This window comes from Leptodactylus fuscus, chromosome 5 (assembly GCF_031893055.1).
Source record: "Leptodactylus fuscus isolate aLepFus1 chromosome 5, aLepFus1.hap2, whole genome shotgun sequence".
NCBI lineage: Eukaryota > Metazoa > Chordata > Amphibia > Anura > Leptodactylidae > Leptodactylus > Leptodactylus fuscus.
This window is the reverse complement of record NC_134269.1, coordinates 109,706,388-109,725,581: the sequence shown is the minus strand read 5'-3', so window position 1 is coordinate 109,725,581 and position 19,194 is coordinate 109,706,388. Positions and strand designations below refer to the sequence as shown.

The window sequence follows — 19,194 nt, the reverse complement described above, 5'->3', positions numbered from 1 at the left end:
CAGAGAGGTGGTATTGAGTGTGTAAAGTGTGTAGTTGTTAGGCTGTGATGTTGGGGTAATAGAGGGTCTTTGGTGTGTTAGATGCCCCCAGACATGCTTCCCCTGCTGTCCCAGTGTCATTCCAGAGGTGTTGGCATCATTTCCTGGGGTGTCATAGTGGACTTGGTGACCCTCCAGACACGGATTTGGGTTTCCCCCTTAACGAGTATCTGTTCCCCATAGACTATAATGGGGTTCGAAACCCGTTCGAACACACGAACATTGAGCGGCTGTTCGAATCGAATTTCGAACCTCGAACATTTTAGTGTTCGCTCATCTCTACTGGAAAGCTGACAGTGCGCTGAGTTCAGCGCACTGTCGGCTTTCCCGATCCGTGCCCGGTGTAAAGAGCTTACGGTGCCGGTACCGTAGTGCTCTATGGTCAGAAGGGCGTTTCTGACCATTAGCCAGAGACGTCCTTCTGCCTCGCGGCGCCAATCGCGCTGTGCTGTGGAGCCGAGAGGAACGCCCTCTCCCTCTGCTCACACAGCTCGTCCATAGACGAGCATTATCAGGAGAGGGAGGGGGGAGTTCCTCCCCGCTCCACAGCACAGCGCGATTGGCACCGCAAGGCAGAAGGATGTCTCTGGCTAATGGTCAGAAACGCCCTTCTGACCATAGAGCACTACGGTACCGGCACCGTAAGCTCTTTACACCGGGCACGGATCGGGAAAGCCGACAGTGCGCTGAACTCAGCGCACTGTCAGCTTTCCGGCAGTATATAACACTGTATGTGCCCAAAAGTGGTGAAAGGTCCTCTTTAACCCCCCGCGTGCCGGCTACGTCCATTCATTTCTATGCGAACGTGCTGTTCGGATCGGCTGATCCGAACAGTACTCGCTCATCTCTAATAAATAATAAAGGAAAGCTCAATATAATGTAGTATCACTGTAAAGGCAATTGACAAGTCTCGCTTGCTTATAACTAAAAGAAAAAAAAAATACACAAAAAAAAAAGCCCCACTATAAAAACGTTATTTAAAAACTTAAGAAAGCTGTTCAAACCATACCTTAAGCATGCCATCACGTTCCCATTTGAACACGCCACATGTACTATAAAGAAAACAAAAACAGGACATTTACTTAAAGCCTTGATAGTAATCCCAGAAAATGCATCCTTTTAGGCTTTAACTGTTAAAGCACAGCCTAGTTTTGGCTTTATGGCTCAACCTCTTTTTTAAATTTGAAGTGTCATTTTTTTATTTTTTTTTTAGCTTTTTTTTCCCCCTTTCAAAGCCTTAGGAGCCATTCTCATCACATTTGATTAAGAGTTTGATAGATCAGTTTTGTGAACACCAGAAACTGATGCTAAAAATGGATCCGTTTGTCCGTTTCTGGGCCCAAAAACCAAACCTAAATGTAGAAAACTATTGCTTTTGAAATTTTTACCAAAGAATAAAAGGTTTCAGTTCACCGCCAAGGAGTGCAAGGCTAAAAAGAATACATATTCTGAAAGTCAACACCAGGAACGTAGTGAAAATGTCACCCAGCAAGCAAATACCGTACTCAAACTTCAACACATTCATAGAAATTCACACAAAATTCATAGAAACTCAAGCTTAAAGCATATACGTATGGTCAAAGCAAAGGTGAGATGTACCTCCTAAAAATAAAACTATAATATTCTCTGATAACGGCTGATAACAGAGGCCAACAGTGACCGAGTGCGGAATATATAGAATCCTCTGAAAATAGGTGATATAAACAGTGAGTGCCGCAACTCACCGATTATGGCTAGTGAGGCCAAGCATGAAGAACCTGCAAGCTTCCAATGGCCAGTCCGGGATATATTATGTGAGGAAGGTCCTTGATATGGAAGCCAGTGGTGATATATTTGCATTTGTGCATATGTCAAATATGTTGCTGTCTTCTGATAATGGTGTGTTTGCGAAGAATATACTATCCTGTGATAACGGCTGATAACAGAACAAGTGCTGCAATCCTGTGATAAAGGAGTATACTAATGAGGCTAAGAATGAAGAACGTGCAAGCTTCTATTGGTCAATACGGATCATGTGATATCCTTTGTGTGGAATCCAGTGGTGCCATATTGCTTTTTTGTGAATGTGTGGAGAACGTTAGGCCATAGAGGTGAAACCAGGTCTAAAATGTTGACAAGTGCCTGATTTATCGATGTGCCATATTCGGTGCAGATTGGTTCAGTCATTTGGCCATGCATAAGAACAGACAATAGAAATTCATTTTATACCGCATCTATCAGACATAGATATCTAATCGCATACCTGCAGGGTTTCTTAGGGAGCCGATCTAGTGCAATGGTCCTGTTACCACATGGACACTTGAAAAAGCGCTTCACAGCATCATGCCAGTGGAAGTCATGGTTTTCGCTAACACACTTGTCCAGTGGCTTGTAATGTGTGTACTTACACTGTTAAGAGAAACCCACAACAGGTCAGTCATTATACATATTCATAGGACTAACAACTAGAACACATTATTGATTTGGGGTTGTGTTACAGTACCTCTTACATATGCTACATTTCACCTCCCCCTAACTGCAATGTGTAATTTAGTGCATATAAGAGATACCCCACATTACACAAATACATTACATAAAAATACCAATAGCTCTTGGCCTACCAAGTACGGTAATACATGTAGGTCGTCAGTAGTAACATTGATGTGGATGTGCTTTACAGGATACAGCCACATACACTGTAATAAAATGCTTGCAGGCCAATAAAAGCAAAACTAAGACTTTATTTCCTATTTTACAGAATTGTCACTCAGTGTGCATACACAAGGTTAACATACTCACCGTTTTACAGGTCACCACGCGGCATTTCTGTTCCCTTATACTTTTCATCTTCTCTTCCATCTGTTCTTTTTTCACAAGTGGTTCAAAATATCTTTCTTGAATTTCTGCTTCAGCCTAAAGGACCACAATTGTATGTGTGTGTGTGTGTGGGGGAAATATGATAAGTTTAATTTTGTTTTCAGAAGCTATACAAAAGGTAGTCTCAGCAATTGGTGATGCTGTCACCCATATCTAGTACCTGTACCTATGTTGATTTCCTGTTTGTTCTACAGGAGATAGCCACCTACAAAACAATAGTGTTGCTGACTGACCCTCTGAAGGGCTGAGCTTTCTGGTGCCTCAGTCAATATAGCCTTTAAATAGGGGAATTCAGATAAACAGGGTATGTGGTGTCAATTACATGACTTCAACCACCGCAGGCTAAGAGAGTCCACACATTACAGATTTCTTACTGCTTGGGTGAAAGGTCAGATTTTTCTCTCATATTTCCAAGGGGTTTCTGAAGCAAACTGGGAATGCAAATATTCTCAGGTGCGCTGCTTCCTTGCAAAGAGAGAAGTGGACCAATTAACCAGAATGGAGCTGGCAGGTAAAACTCACCTAATTCCCCAACCCTTCCCACACAAAACCTCTCTCACACAGATGGGGCCATTGAGGAATCCTCTGATGTCAGAGTTTGTACAGCTAGTGTGTAGGTCTACGCTCTTACATTGGGGTCCCAGATATTCAACCCTTGATAGTCCTTGACAGTGACCCAGCTTTGGAATCTATTACAGGGTCCACATACCAACCGGACACTATCTCCAATATAAGTAGGCAGTGGGTTCCTTATTATTTGTGATATCTAAGGCCCCGAACAGGAAGGAGTTGTCTCTTCGCAAACTCAAGAGCCCAGTTATCCCCCGATAGGGCACTCTTAAAAGGCAGCTAGTAGAGTTGTTATGATAGGGCAGGATTTTAACCATGCCACGAAGAGCGAAGTAGCTTAGCACAGCAAAAATGGCACTTATAGCATATATGAGTTTACTAATCAATTCATCAAATCATTATAGCCTACAGTTTATACATGAGGTTAAGATCAAATAGATCAACATGTGGGGCTTATATGGACAGATGGACAGCTGGACACCATGGATCCTCTTCCAGGGCACTCAGACATACAGAGACCTGATTGGCTGATGTTATTCCACAGGTTGCACGTCGATGGATGGGAGCCAGGGCCACCTGCTTTGCTTCCCTTTTCTGTCTTCTCCCCCCCCCTCCCCCTCTGATTTTCTGTTTTTTGTTTGTTTTTGTTTTTTTAGATTCTGTCACTCACAGTTGAAGTGTACCTACAATAAAATATTACAGACCTCTCCACTCTCTGAAGGTGGTGAAACATGCAAAAAGGGTATCAAATACTTATTTTGCCCACTGTATGCATGTATGTAATATATTATATATATATTTTATACATACACACAATAATTGCTATGGTCAACACCAAAAAAATCCTCATTTAAAATGATATCGATTTATATCATTCTGTACCTCCTTGAGAACACCGGTGTGCTTTGATTTGGCTTTCAGGATCTTCTGAAATTCTTCAGACTGCATGTAAGCAAGTTGCTCTTTTTGTCGTTTCATTGCTGGTTCACTGTCAGCTATGGAAACAAGAATAAGATACCGGTACATAATTTTATTTTATTTTTTAAAAGGGGTTATTCCATTTTTCAGGATTATATTTAAACTTTTAGCTTAAGCTAAATGGAAATATTTTACCCCATAACATTTACAGCTGGTTCCATAGGTTTCAGACAACCTTCTCTTTATATAGCTCTAGTGGTCATGCTGATGACTAAGTCTCTGTTCCCAGCCCATTATATTCTCTTCTTACTCTGCAAAGAGCTCTAAACTGTTAAGCTCTGATAAGTGCCATTTATCTGAAAGTACCTACCGTATTTTTCGGACTATAAGACGCACTCCCCCCCCCCCCCCCCCCCCCCAAATTTGGGGGGAAAAGAAGGGTGCGTCTTATAGTCCGAATGTGGCGCCTGGCATCCGCTGTAATAGAGAGGCGGAAGCCGGCAAGTGATAGACGCCATTACAGGTGCCGGGGCCTGCGACATCGCTGCGCTCCTCTGCCCTGCATGAAGCCAGCAGCGGGAGGAGTGATGCTGCTATTCCGCTCCTCCGTCCCCCCGCCGCTGGCTTCATGCAGGGCAGGGCAGCGATGTCTCAGGCCCCGGCGTCTATCCCTCCCCAGCATCCGCCTCTCTAGTACAGCGGATGCCGGGTCAGTATCAGTGGCCCCTTCTCCCCCGGGACTGGTCCCCACCGGCCCCGTACCTGTAAAGTTGCAGGCCGGCTCCTGCGCGACGATATCGCAGGAGCCGACCTGTTCGGGTGACAGCCGGGAGCCTAATGAGGCTCCCAGGCCTGTCACTGCTGTATTAGTATTGCGGCTTGTCTCTATGAAATAAAATAGTAAAAAAAAAAAAAAGCTTTAAAAATATATAATAACAATATGAAATAAAAGTTCTAAATCACCTCCTGTCCCTAGAATGAATGAAATATATATATATATATATATAATGTAAAAGTAGAAAATCATATATCATAAACCACCGGGTTTTTTTTCAATAAAAGGTGATCTAAGAAATAAATATTCCCCAAAATGGTATAACTAAAAAGTACTTCTGGCCCCGCAAAAAAAAACACTCTATGCATCCCCGTACAGCTGCAGGGTCACCTGTCAATGTGGCCTTGCAGCTGTTGCAAAACTACAACTCCCATATATTAAATATTTTACCAGTTTTTGCTTCAAAATTTTTTTTCCCTATTTTCCTCCTCTAAAACCTAGGTGCGTCTTATAGTCCGAAAAATACGGTATTTATCTGAATGTGTAACATCAGATTTGAAAGATTCCAATAGAGTGGCTACTCTTAAGTGTTCAAAAGTGCACATCAACATAACAGGCATGGACTATAAATAGGAGATATGGCAGATTTAGGGGCAGGCAGCTGACCTTTCCATTGCCATCTGGTCATTCCATATTGCAATATGTGTTCCTCCTTAGCAGCTTGATCTTTAGATGGTATTCATATTTTAATAGGCTACAAGTAAGTTTTTAACATTCCCATATCAGGCAGTGACAACTTTCTGGATTACTTTATTTATTGTCCTTTTTGTTATTATTTAGAGGGTTTGCCTCACAATTACATTTTTATAAACAATCAAAAATAAAATATCCAAATAAAATGGGCAGCGCTCCACAAATCAAGATAAGCAACTTGATTTGAACTATCTTTAGGTGAAAATAAAAGCTACCGTATATACTCAAGTATAAGCCGACCCGAATATAAGCCGACCCCCCTAATTTTACCACAAAAAACTGGGAAAACTTATTGACTCGAGTATAAGCCTAGGGGGAAATGCAGCAGCTACTGGAAAATTTCAAAAATTAAAATGGCCGAGTTCTTGGGTGCAGTAAGTGCTGGGAAAGGGGAGGGGGTGTTTTGGCTGTCTGTCTGCCCCTTCCCTGAGCTTGAGGACTGGGTTTTTTACCCCCACTTGGAATTCAGCCTGGCTGAATATAGGGGATCTGCAGTGCTCCTATTAACCCCTTCCCGACGGAATAGAAGCACTGCAGATCACCTATATTCAGTAGACCGGGCACTGTCAGACACAGGGATACCTAATGTGTTTGTGTTTCACAGTCATTTTCTACTTTGAGGGCAGGTTCACACCAGCGCCCAATCTCAGTTATGCAGGTTTCTGTTTCCAGCCCGAGAAACATTCATGGGTTTGAAAAGTGTCCGCCGGTGAGCGTCTTCTGCTCTCTGCATTGAAACCATAATTTTTTTTTTTTTTTTTATTAGTCGGACATGCAGGACTTTGTGTCCAGTAAAAAACAAAACGGTTTCGCCATGGGCAGCAGAAGACGGCTCACCCACAGACACTGAATGACGGTTTCTGTCTTCTGCTGACAGAAAACGGAAACCTGCATAACTGAGATCAGGTGCTGGTGTGAACCCGCTGTGAACTTTTATTTATTTTTTTTAAACTTTTTTTTAGCCCCCCCTGGGGGACTTGAACCTGCAGTCATTTGATTGCAAGTTCCATAGACGGCAATACAAGTGTATTGCCGTCTATGGGAGATTCTCCACATTACTATTATGGATGGTCATAGACCAGCCGTAATAGTAATATAGCGATGACAGGCCTGTGAGCCTTCATTAGGCTCCCGGCTGTCGTCGGAACAGGTCGGCTCCTGCGGCCTCGCTGCGCAGGAGCCGGCCTGCAACTTTAAAGGTATGGGGCCGGTGGGCACCAGCCCCGGGGGCTAATTTTGAACTAGGAGGGGGGAGGGCATCTCCGAAAGGCACCTCCGCTGTAACGCTTACAGCGGAGATGCCACAGCTTATGCCTACAATCAGAGATCGCAGGCATAAGCTTCAGCATCTCTGCTGTAAGCGTTACAGCGGAGGTGCTGGTTTCTATGGCGACCGCTCTGCAGAGCGGCGCCATTACGTTTACAGCCTGGCATCCCGACCCGGCATCCAGACACCGCGGCGGGTGCCGGGGCCCACAGCATCGCCACGCTCCTGCCAGGAGCGCGGCGATGCTGTACATTAAAATCTGCAGAAGTACTTACGGTACTTCTGCTAGCAGGGCAGGAAGCAGACATGCCGGGTGCGGGCCTGAGTTTACGTGGCTACGTCACCTGGCGTGTGATGGAGCGGTGGGGGGGCGGAGTCTGCTATCCTGGCCTGCTAGCAGAAAATTACCGTAATGACCCGAATATAAGCCGAGGAGCACTTTTTCAGCACAAAAACTGTGCTGAAAAACTCGGCTTATACTCGAGTATATACGGTATATAATTGGGGTTTATCCAGGAAATAATAAAAGCTCACCAGTGGATTCTCTGTATTGGTTTAGCTTTAATATCAACATGCAACCAGGACCGGAGTTTACTTTTGCAGAGGGTAGCAGGGGAGGCTAGGACTTGTAGCGTCAGCCAGAAGAGCCAGTCACATGATCAACATTATTCTACTAAGCAGACCCAAAGCACAAATAGAAGGGAGCTTGTGACATCAGTGAGTTGCAGGCTCTGCAGGACTCAGATAGTTCCAGGTTAACCCCTTTAATAAAACATTCTAATGAGTAAATACACTGCATATGAGCTTGCTATGCCAGTGGCCAAAGCAGAAAATAAATGAAATGTAAAGCCTATAAGAGTCTAATCTAGTAGAGTAGAGCATTACCTTCAGGAGATGACACCTCTCTTTCCACTCTATGAACCACCTGATCGATATCTGTGGTGCTGCATCTTTTCCTCTTGATACTGTTAGGATCTTCTTTTATGAGACTCTGCCCTCTAGCTTGTAGCTTCCGTACAGCAGCCAGCTATTAAAGAATAGCCATGATATAAGGGGATGCAAAATTATACAGAAACATGCATACTACAGCATTAGGCAGTATAGTGTGGTTAGAGCTCCTTCACACTTTCTTGTGAAAATATAGATGAGCAATATGGATTTTAGAATTTGTTTCCATATTGAAGGTTTTTCATCCTTATTCAGTTTTATCATTAAAGTATTTTTTTTGCCGTTTTTTCCTCTAATTTTGCTTTGAAAAAAAAAATACAGCCGATAAAAACAGAATATATGCACTAGAGATGAGCGAGTAGTACACGATCGAGTAGGTATTCAATGAAATGTTACGGTATTTGAAATATTTGTGCTCAGTCGAATACCACGCAGTAAACTCAGTAAAAATTTTATTCCCCTCCCACCTTCCCTGGCACTTTTTTTTTTTTTTTTTTTTTTTTACACCAATAACTATGCAGGGGAGGAGGGACAGGAACTAAGACAACATAGGCATGGGGGAAAAAAAAGACGTATACAGTCAATGGCTGGCTAAATCAGGTGACCTCGAATCTATAAGAATAGTGGTTTTCAGATTCGGGTCAGATGCGACTGTGAAGTAGACAGGGATAGACGTTCTGCCAGGGTTAGCTAGCAACTAGAATTATTTAGGTAGGAATCTTACACTAACAACTCTTATAAGAGCTAAACTTAAATCTACCCCTGCTTGAAGATTGTATATACACCATCTGTATATACAATCTTTTTGCAACTAATTTCCCCAAAAGCCCTTGTTAGGGCTCCAATTCCGTACCACCTTTTCTCCCAATCTACCCTTCCCATCTCCTGTCCAATACCTGTTGTAAGCTAGGTGAATACTTTCTATACAGTACGCTTGTATACATCCAACATACAGAGGATTTTGGGCTCTTGCCCATCTCCAGTTATATACGTGTTTTAAGCTCAGTATACACTTCTAACATACAGAGGTATTTGGGCGCCATACTTTGGGAGGGCTCACCCCAAGGGCCACAAAAGTAATTTTTGGAGGTCTCATCACATCACATATACAATGACAGTTAAGGGTGGGGGCTGTTGGATTTCCCCCTTGCCAATGCCATCTGTGGTTGGCATGGGCAACGTGATTTAAAGAGGTGCATGCTAATGTTTCTTCAGCTTAAAATTTGTCTCTCCATACTAATGTAGAAGACAGAAGGTTTCCAAGTATTTTTCCACTTTCCATAGAGGTTATATTGAGTTTTGTAAAGTGTCTAGTTGAATACTGGGACTTGGGCATGTTAGATGCCCCCAGACATGCTTCCCCTGCTGTCCCAGTTGCATTCCAGAGGTGTTGGCATCATCTCCTGAGGTGTCATAGTGGACTTGGTGACTCCAATTGGTCGAATTTTGGTTTCCCTGAAACGAACATTTTTTCCCATAGACTATAATGGGATTTGATATTCGATCGAATATTGAGATCTACTCGAATCGAATAGTCGAATATTTCACTACCCGCTCATCTCTAATATGCATATATTAATGTTAAAGCATGCATTTAAAGAAATAAAACGGCGCTGCGGAGACCACGTCTAAATGTAAGAGACGAATAGCCTTTCTAAAGGCTATTCCGACGTCTAAAGCAGAAAAAAAATAGCTATTTAGTGGTAGAATCCCTTTAACCGGTTAAGGACCGCCGTACGTAAAATTACGGCCTGCGGTCCAGGTACCTAAAGACCGGACTATTGTAAAAATACGTCCTGTCTTTAGGTACCTATTTCGCGGGGGGATGGGTGCGGGGAGGACGGGGGTTAGGTGTTACTAACACCTAACCCCTTCCTCAATAACGTCCAGTCGGAACTGAGTCCGACTGGACGTTTTAACCCTTTCGATCGCGCCGTGAAACATCACGGCGCGATCGAAAGGCATCCGCCGACAATTAAATCAGATCGGCACCCCCCGCGGCGAGATCGGAGGGTGCCGATAGCAGTAAAAGGTAGTCTGGGGTCTGGCCAGTGACCCCAGACTGCCCGAAGCCCCCACATACCTGGTGATCCTGCCAGGACCTTCTGATGTCAGGCTGTGCGTCTACACAGCCTGACATCCTGCTACGGAATGCCATGTGGGACACCTGCAGGCTGTGTCTCACATGGCATTCTATATCAGCAAAGTATTGCTGATTGAAGTGTCCTAAATGGACACATGAAAAAGTAAAAAAAAAATGTAAAAAAAATAAAATGAAGTGTATGAAAAAAATTAATAAAGTTATAAAGCCCAAAAATCCCTTTTTCTCAATAGAAAATGAATTATATAAAAAAAGAACTAAAAAGTAATAAAAACAATGCATATTTGGTATTGTCGCGTCCGTAACAATCTGTACAATAAAACTGAAATAATATTTAATGTACACGGCGAACGCCGGAAAAAAAAAACGGAAAAAACTCGCCGGAAGTAATGATTTTTCGCCATCTCACCATACAAAATATGCTATAAAAAGTGATCAAAAAGTCATATGCATCCGACAACAGTACCAATAAAAAGCGCAGGTTGTCCCGCAAAAAATAAGCCCTCAACCAACTCTGTCAACCGAAAAATAAAAATGTTACGCCTCTTAGAAGATGCGATGCAAAAAACATTGATTTATGTCCCCAAATGTGTTTTTCCTCTGCAGAACTAGTAACACATAAAAAAATACTATAAATGAGGTATCGCCGTAACCGTACCGACCCGCAGAATAAAGGGAACATGTTACTTATACTGTACGCTGCATGGCGCAAAATTAAAAAAGTAAAACTCAATGCCAGGATTGATTTTTTTTTTTTAAAATCCAGCAAAAAAGGGTTAATAAAATGTATTCAATAAGATGTAGACACCCAAAAATGGTGTCATTACGAAATGCATCTCATCCCGCAAAGAATAAGCCCTTATATGGCCGCGTCACCAGAAACATAAAGAAAATATAGCATCTCACAATGTGAAGACAAAAACCCTCAAAAATCGCCAAATTATTAGAACACAACTGGGTGCGTCATGTAGGGAATATATAAGCTGTGTGAGCGGATATCAGAGGACACCCCAGATTTACAGCTTATGAGGGAACAGACACCAGAAGTGACCCCTAAAGTGACCCCCAGAGTGACTCCCCCAATCATAGGAGCTACGGGGACATAGTAGGGAATTTGGTGTTTGCAATGTCCTCCGCACAGCTTATACATTCCCTCTTCGCCATCCGCTGTGCAGTCACGTCCGGGATACTAATACTCACTACACCCCCTGATAAATTCTTTGAGGGGTGCAGTTTTCAAAATGGGGTCACTCCTGGTACCCCATGGAATCCACTTTTCTGGTACCTTACAGGCTCTACAAACATGACATGGCGTCCAGATACCAAACATCTGAATCTGTGCTCCAAAAGCCGCATAGCGCTCCTTCCCTTCTGCACCCTGCTGTACGTCCAAACTGCAGTTTATGACACATGTATGACACATGTATGACACTGGTGTACCCCCGGATAACGGACATAATGTCATATGTGGGTATAAACTGATACTAGGGCACAGCCGGACACAGAAGGGAAGAAGGGTCATTTGGTTTTTGGAGCACAGACGGTTTGGTTTTTGGATGCCATGACACTTTTGTAGAGCTGAAACGCCAGTAATTTGGAATCCCCTGATAAATTACCTTATTTTGGAAACTACACCCCTGAAGGATTTATCCAGGGGTACAGACAGCATTTTTAACCCCCAAGTGTTGCTATAACTTTATATATATAACTATAACTGTAGTGGATTGTGAGAGGTGAAAATGACCATTTTTCCAGGAATACGTCCTTTCAGTGCCTAATATATTGTGCCCGACTTGTATCAGAGATGAACGCTCTAAAAGCTGTTGTGCCTGGGATACCCGTTTAACAGTTTTTGGAGTGTCTCTGCTGACATAAGTCGGGCACAACATGTTGCACACTGAAATGGCAAATCTGTAAAATTTTCATTTCTAACTTCTCTATCAGTTGCGATTTCATTTCTGGAAACTAAATAAATGCAACACTCAAGGGTTAAAAATTCTCGCTACACCACTTGATAAATCCCATCAGTGGGGTAGTGTCCAAAATAGGGTGACATGTCTGCGGATTCCACTTTATTGGCAATTCAGGGGCTTTGCAAAAGTGGCAAAAAAAACCAAACTGTGCTCCAAAAACCAAAATAGCGCTCCTTCCCTTCTGTCCCCGGTTGTGCCCAAACAGCCGATTCTACCCACATATGGCATTAAGTACGTTATCCGGGGTACACCAGTGTCATACATGTGGGCATACACTGCTATTTGGGTACCCAGCAGGGTGCAGATGTGAAGGAGCAATATGTGCTTTTGGAGTGCAGATTTAGATTCTTCGTTTTTGGACACCACGTCATATTTGCAGAGACCCTAAAATTGCCCCTACAAAATGGGGTCACTTCTTGGTGAATTCCAGTTTACTGGAACCTCCAGGGCTCTGCAAAAACATCATGGCGCCCAGAGGGTCCCTCTAAATCTGTATCCCAAAAGCTAAAACGCACAGTGGTCCTTCCCTTCTGAGCCCTGCTGTGTGCCCAAGCAGCAGTTTACACCCACATATATAATTTTTTGACCCCCGGGATGGCCCACTTAATAGTTTTAGGAGTGCAGGTCTCTGACAACACAAAGTGGGTGCAACGTATTGGGCACCGAAATGGCATATTTTTAAAAATTTCAATTTTCATTTTGTACATTAATTTTTGGGAAGCATTTTAGGCTCAAAATGATAATACCCCTTGAAACATTCCTTGACAGGTGTAGTTTCTAAAATGGGGTCACTTTTGAGGGGTTTCCATTGTATTGATACTTTAGGGGCTCTGCAAATGCGACATGGCACCTGAAAACTATTCCAGCAACATCTGCCCTCCAAAATCCAAATAGCGCTCTTTCCATTCTGAGCCCCAGCATGTACCCATACAGCAGATTTTGGCCACATATGGGGTATTGCCGTGTTCAGAAGAAATTGTGTAACAAACTGTGGGGGGCTTTTAATTCTTAAACTATTTGCAAAATTAAAACTATGGCGCTAAATGGACAATTTATTGAGAAAAAAAGTAATTTTTCATTTTCACGTCCCAATGTTAATAAAATCTGTGAAACACCTGTGAGGCCAAAATACTCACTCTACCCCTAGACAAATTCTATGAGGGGTGTAGTTTCCAAAATGGGGTCACTTATAGGGGGTTTCCACTGTATTGGTACTTTAGGGGCTCTGCAAATGCGACATGGGACCTGAAAAATATTCCAGCAAAATCTGCCCTCCAAAAGCCAAATAGCCCTCTTTCCATTCTGAGCCCCGCCATGTTCCCATACAGCAGATTATGACCACATATGGGGCATTTCTGTGTTCAGCAGAATTTGTGTAACAAACTTTATGGAGCTTTTTCTCCTTTATCCTCTTGTGAAAATTAAAAATTTGGGGCTAAATTGACAGTTTGTTGAAAAAAAAGTAATTTTTCATTTTCATGGCCCAATGTTAATAAAATCTGTGAAACAGCTGTAGGGTCAAAATGCTCACTCTACCCTTTAATATGTTCTGTGGGGGGTATAGTTTCCCAAATGGGGTCACTTTTAGGGGGTTTCCACTGTATTGGTACTCTAGGGGCTCTGCTAATGCGACATGGCACCTAAAATTATTCCAGCAAAATCTGCCATCCAAAAGCCAAATAGCGCTCCTTCCATTCTGAGCCCCGCCATGTTCCCATACAGCAGATTATAGCCACATATGGGGTATTGCCGTGTTCAGGAGAAATTGTTTAACAAACTGTGGGGGGCTTTTACTCCTTTAACCCTTTGTGAAAATGAAAACTTTGGAGATAAAGTGACATTTTAGTAATTTTTCATTTACACATCCCAATGTTAGTAAAATCTGTGAAACAACTGTAGGGTCTAAATGCTGACTATACCCCTTGATGAATTCTGTGAGGGGTGTGGATTCTAAAATGGGGTCACTTTTGGGGGGTTTCCATTGTTTTGGTACTCTAGGGTCTCTGCAAATAAGGCATGGCGCTGAAAATTATTCCAGCAAAATCTGCTGTTCAAACACCCAGTGTCGCTCCTTCCCTTCCATGCACTGCCGTGTGCCCAAAAATCAGTTTACACCCACATGTGGGGTATTTCTGTGCATGGGAGAAATTGCACAATAAACTGTCAGATGCATTTTCTCCTTCAACCCTTTGTGAATGTGTTAATTTTGGGTCTAAATGAATGTATTAGTGAAAAAAAATGAAATGTCTAAATTTCACTGCCATATTATTTTTATTCTTATGAAATGCTTAAAGGGTTAACAAACATCCCAAATGCTGTTTTGAATAATTTGAGGGGTGCAGTTTTGAAAATGGGGTAATTTATGGGGGTTTCTATTATACAGGCCTTTATAATTACTTTCAGAACTGAAGTGGTCCCTAAAAAATTGGTTTGGAGAATTTTCTTGTAAATCTGGAAAATTGCTGTTACACTTGTAAGCCTTGTAGCGTCCAAAATAAATTAAAATACAATCAAAAGATGATGCCAATATAAAGCAGAGATATGGGAGATAATATTTATTCATGTATTTGGATGGTATGACTATCTGCCTGAAAAGCAGAGAATTTCACATTTTGAAAATTGCAATTTTTTTCAAATTTCCATCAAATTTCCTAGTTTTTTTTATAAATAAATGCAAAAATATTGATTAGTGTTTACCACTAACATGAAGTATAATGTGTTACGAGAAAACCATCTCAAATTCATTTGTGTAAGTTAAAGCGTCTCAAAGTTATTGCCATTTAAAGTGACACATGTCAGTTTTGAAAAAAGAGGCCTGGTCTTTAACATACTTTTGGGCCTGGTCCTTAACCGGTTAAAAATGCAAGACTTTACAACTTTACATACATCTTTATAAGAATTCTGCAAGGTTCTCTTTACCTTTTTAGCTTCAGAAAAAGGACTTAAGATTCTCACAGGAGGAGGGGAAGAAGAATCAAAAAACAGAACGTCTTCTCCGTCAGCAAAACCACGAGCCAGCTTTGGTGCTGAAAATATCTGACCAACTGGGAACTCAGACGCTTGCTTTGGAGATTGAAAAGTCGCTTGTCTTACACAGGTAGCGGTGCTAGACACTTCCGAATTACCAGTACTCTCAAGAAATCTAAAAATGTAAGCATGAAATCAACCTTGTGGACAAGTAATGGACATCATTGCTTCATCTATCAGTTTCACAAATTGTTCTTAAAAAAAAAAAAAAAAAAAAAAAAAAAAAAAAAAAATAGAACTGCTCAGTGCTAAACACTTAAAAAGCATGTTCAAAAAGCATGTTCACATGGTGGAATTCTGTGCTAATTTTGAGGCAGTTTCTAATGGTCCTGCTCAATCTTATCACAGAAACTGAGCAAGGTTTTGCTGGTTCAGCAAATGAAGTGGAGGTGGAAGTCTTCCCCAGATTCCTTGTCCACTTATTTCTATATGGTTCCTCAACAACCTAAAAGAGCCAGCCTCAGGCTATGTTCACACAGGGATTCTTGGACTGGGATTCTTGGACTGGGATTCTTGGACTGGGATTCTTGGACTGGGATTCTTGGACTGGGATTCTTGGACTGGGATTCTTGGACTGGGATTCTTGGACTGGGATTCTTGGACTGGGATTCTTGGACTGGGATTCTTGGACTGGGATTCTTGGACTGGGATTCTTGGACTGGGATTCTTGGACTGGGATTCTTGGACTGGGATTCTTGGACTGGGATTCTTGGACTGGGATTCTTGGACTGGGATTCTTGGACTGGGATTCTTGGACTGGGATTCTTGGACTGGGATTCTTGGACTGGGATTCTTGGACTGGGATTCTTGGACTGGGATTCTTGGACTGGGATTCTTGGACTGGGATTCTTGGACTGGGATTCTTGGACTGGGATTCTTGGACTGGGATTCTTGGACTGGGATTCTTGGACTGGGATTCTTGGACTGGGATTCTTGGACTGGGATTCTTGGACTGGGATTCTTGGACTGGGATTCTTGGACTGGGATTCTTGGACTGGGATTCTTGGACTGGGATTCTTGGACTGGGATTCTTGGACTGGGATTCTTGGACTGGGATTCTTGGACTGGGATTCTTGGACTGGGATTCTTGGACTGGGATTCTTGGACTGGGATTCTTGGACTGGGATTCTTGGACTGGGATTCTTGGACTGGGATTCTTGGACTGGGATTCTTGGACTGGGATTCTTGGACTGGGATTCTTGGACTGGGATTCTTGGACTGGGATTCTTGGACTGGGATTCTTGGACTGGGATTCTTGGACTGGGATTCTTGGACTGGGATTCTTGGACTGGGATTCTTGGACTGGGATTCTTGGACTGGGATTCTTGGACTGGGATTCTTGGACTGGGATTCTTGGACTGGGATTCTTGGACTGGGATTCTTGGACTGGGATTCTTGGACTGGGATTCTTGGACTGGGATTCTTGGACTGGGATTCTTGGACTGGGATTCTTGGACTGGGATTCTTGGACTGGGATTCTTGGACTGGGATTCTTGGACTGGGATTCTTGGACTGGGATTCTTGGACTGGGATTCTTGGACTGGGATTCTTGGACTGGGATTCTTGGACTGGGATTCTTGGACTGGGATTCTTGGACTGGGATTCTTGGACTGGGATTCTTGGACTGGGATTCTTGGACTGGGATTCTTGGACTGGGATTCTTGGACTGGGATTCTTGGACTGGGATTCTTGGACTGGGATTCTTGGACTGGGATTCTTGGACTGGGATTCTTGGACTGGGATTCTTGGACTGGGATTCTTGGACTGGGATTCTTGGACTGGGATTCTTGGACTGGGATTCTTGGACTGGGATTCTTGGACTGGGATTTGACACGGAGGCCGCCTCAGAATCCGGTCTAAAAAATGGCTAGCCGAGACTGGATGCCGATGCAGTGCATTCCGCTCCAGATTAGGCCCAAGTAAATGGGCTCGTCGGAAGGGACGTGTCGCACCACAGACGCTGCATCGGATTCCGCGGCAAGAAAGGGCAGGTTGCTTCTTTTTTCCCGCGAGTGGCACAAAACTGCTAGCGGAGAAAAGAAGTGAACGGCTACCAAAAATCCATGTGTGAACCCAGCCTTACTGAACAAGATTTATTAACAACTGAGAGATGGATAAAATTTTAGAGTACGGAATAAAGGAATTACTTCGTTTATGCCTTCCCACATTCAGCCAACTATAAAATGTTTTATGTTAATGTAGTGGAGTGAGGCAATGCAAGTTTCTTTGACAGGAAGTTTACCTAGGGAAAATGCCAGGTTATGATTTATGGCTGTTTTTTTTTTATGCACCTACCCATTTAAAAATCTTTAACCGCTACAGAAGTTATGCTCAATAAGCAGGTATTTCTTGTTTTCTGCAGATCACTTTTCCATCTTTCTATGTAGACTGGTACAGGGTCAGAAAGACCAAGTGTGTGAGCTGTGTGATCTTTACAATGAATTAAAATCGAGAGAAAAATGTACAACACAGAAGAGGAAACCGCAGGTAAGGGTTCATTCACATCTGCGCCCGGTCTCAGTTATGCAGGTTTCCGCATCCTGCCCAAAACTGGACAGGAAACTGAAACCTGCAGGCATTATTCAAACCCATTCATTAGAGCGTTTTGTGCTCTCTGTGACAAAACCGTTTTTTTTTTTTTTTTTTTTAATCAGATACAAAGTCGAACATGCAGGACTTTGTGTCCGGCTTTAAAAAAAAAAAAAAAAAAAAAAGGTTTCGCCGCGGAGAGCACAAAACGCTCACCGGCGCTCATAGCTGGATACGGTCTGACAGGTTTCCGTCTTCTGTCTGCAGAAGACAGAAACCTGAGAACGGAGACACAGGAGCAGGTGTGAACCCAGCGTAAGTAAGTCTCTGTATACCTCTCCCCTGTAGCTTTTAGGGAGGGACTACTTTCCATCTCCTCCTGAAGATTGTGATAGAAAAATACCAGACTTATCAATTCCCGTTCATTGCAACAATCATACAGCTTTCACACTATTCTAAATGGTCGCCTACAAAGAAATCACACTGTGGAGATTATAACTTGTTTTAAAGAGCACAAGTGCTAACCATTGAGCCACTGTGTTGCCCCGGTTAAGTAGTAACATTCTGTGACCAATATGCTACATCCACCTTGCAAAAATTATATACAGATTATATGGTCTATATATTTTCAATAAACTGCCTGTACACAAGAGTTTTTACACAGTACTGTAGAAGGGCATGGCTTCAGATAGAGGACTTAATACACAGTTATTATATGAATTTCAGGTATAAATTTAGAAATCAGATTTAAGTTACTTGCTTCACTATTAGTTTAATGCATAAGGCACACTGTCACAAAACATGTGCAGTATGTATAGCCATAACTAGTGCAGTTTTATAAAAGCTACCTTTTTTGGATCTCTTCTGTCCTTTTCTTTCTTGCATCTAACATCTGTTGTTTTTGTTGTTTCAAAAGCTCTGATGCAGAAATAGACTGAATAGGGGAGCCAGCCTTGGCAGAGTCTACAATAAAATTTTGACAATTTGACAAATCTGTTTTAATTAAAGGTGAAAAAACAAAACAAAAAAACAAAACAAAAAACAAACAAACTTTAGAATGACAGATTAAATTGTCTAAGTGAACTTACTTTGTGTACTGACACCAGATAAATGTTTCTTTAGGTTAAGTGCTCCAGGAGATGGCACAGACAGCAACTCTTTAAACTCCTCTGAACACTGCATAGTGCCCTTCCTGGCAGCAGCTGCAAACAACATAATAGCCATTTACCACTGACTGCAGACAGAAGATTTGTGAGATCACAATCAAAAGCCTATACAACAAATGCTTAACGCCTATGTGCACCAGGACAGATATGCATAATCTGAGTTATGTGGAAATGTATGGTGTCCACTACTGCAGGGACCCAGCGGCAGTGTCCATTCATGGACTATTAACACCCCCCAGGGGGGGTCTGATCACTAATTCAATGCATTACAA

At 42.5% G+C, this 19,194-nt stretch overlaps 1 protein-coding gene across 1 annotated transcript in view; it reads right to left on the bottom strand.

The window, feature by feature from the left end:
• The window catches only part of MCM10 (minichromosome maintenance 10 replication initiation factor), a 37,179-nt gene that overhangs the window by 7,312 nt on the left and 10,673 nt on the right, over positions 1-19,194 (bottom strand). Inside the window, exons 10-17 of the mRNA XM_075274027.1 lie at positions 18,845-18,958; positions 18,605-18,719; positions 15,120-15,342; positions 8,064-8,205; positions 4,348-4,460; positions 2,818-2,931; positions 2,282-2,427; positions 1,049-1,091 (exon numbers count right to left, since the gene is read on the bottom strand). Of these exons, the coding sequence (XP_075130128.1) occupies positions 1,049-1,091; positions 2,282-2,427; positions 2,818-2,931; positions 4,348-4,460; positions 8,064-8,205; positions 15,120-15,342; positions 18,605-18,719; positions 18,845-18,958 (1,010 nt within the window). The remainder of the gene's footprint in view (positions 1-1,048; positions 1,092-2,281; positions 2,428-2,817; positions 2,932-4,347; positions 4,461-8,063; positions 8,206-15,119; positions 15,343-18,604; positions 18,720-18,844; positions 18,959-19,194) is intronic.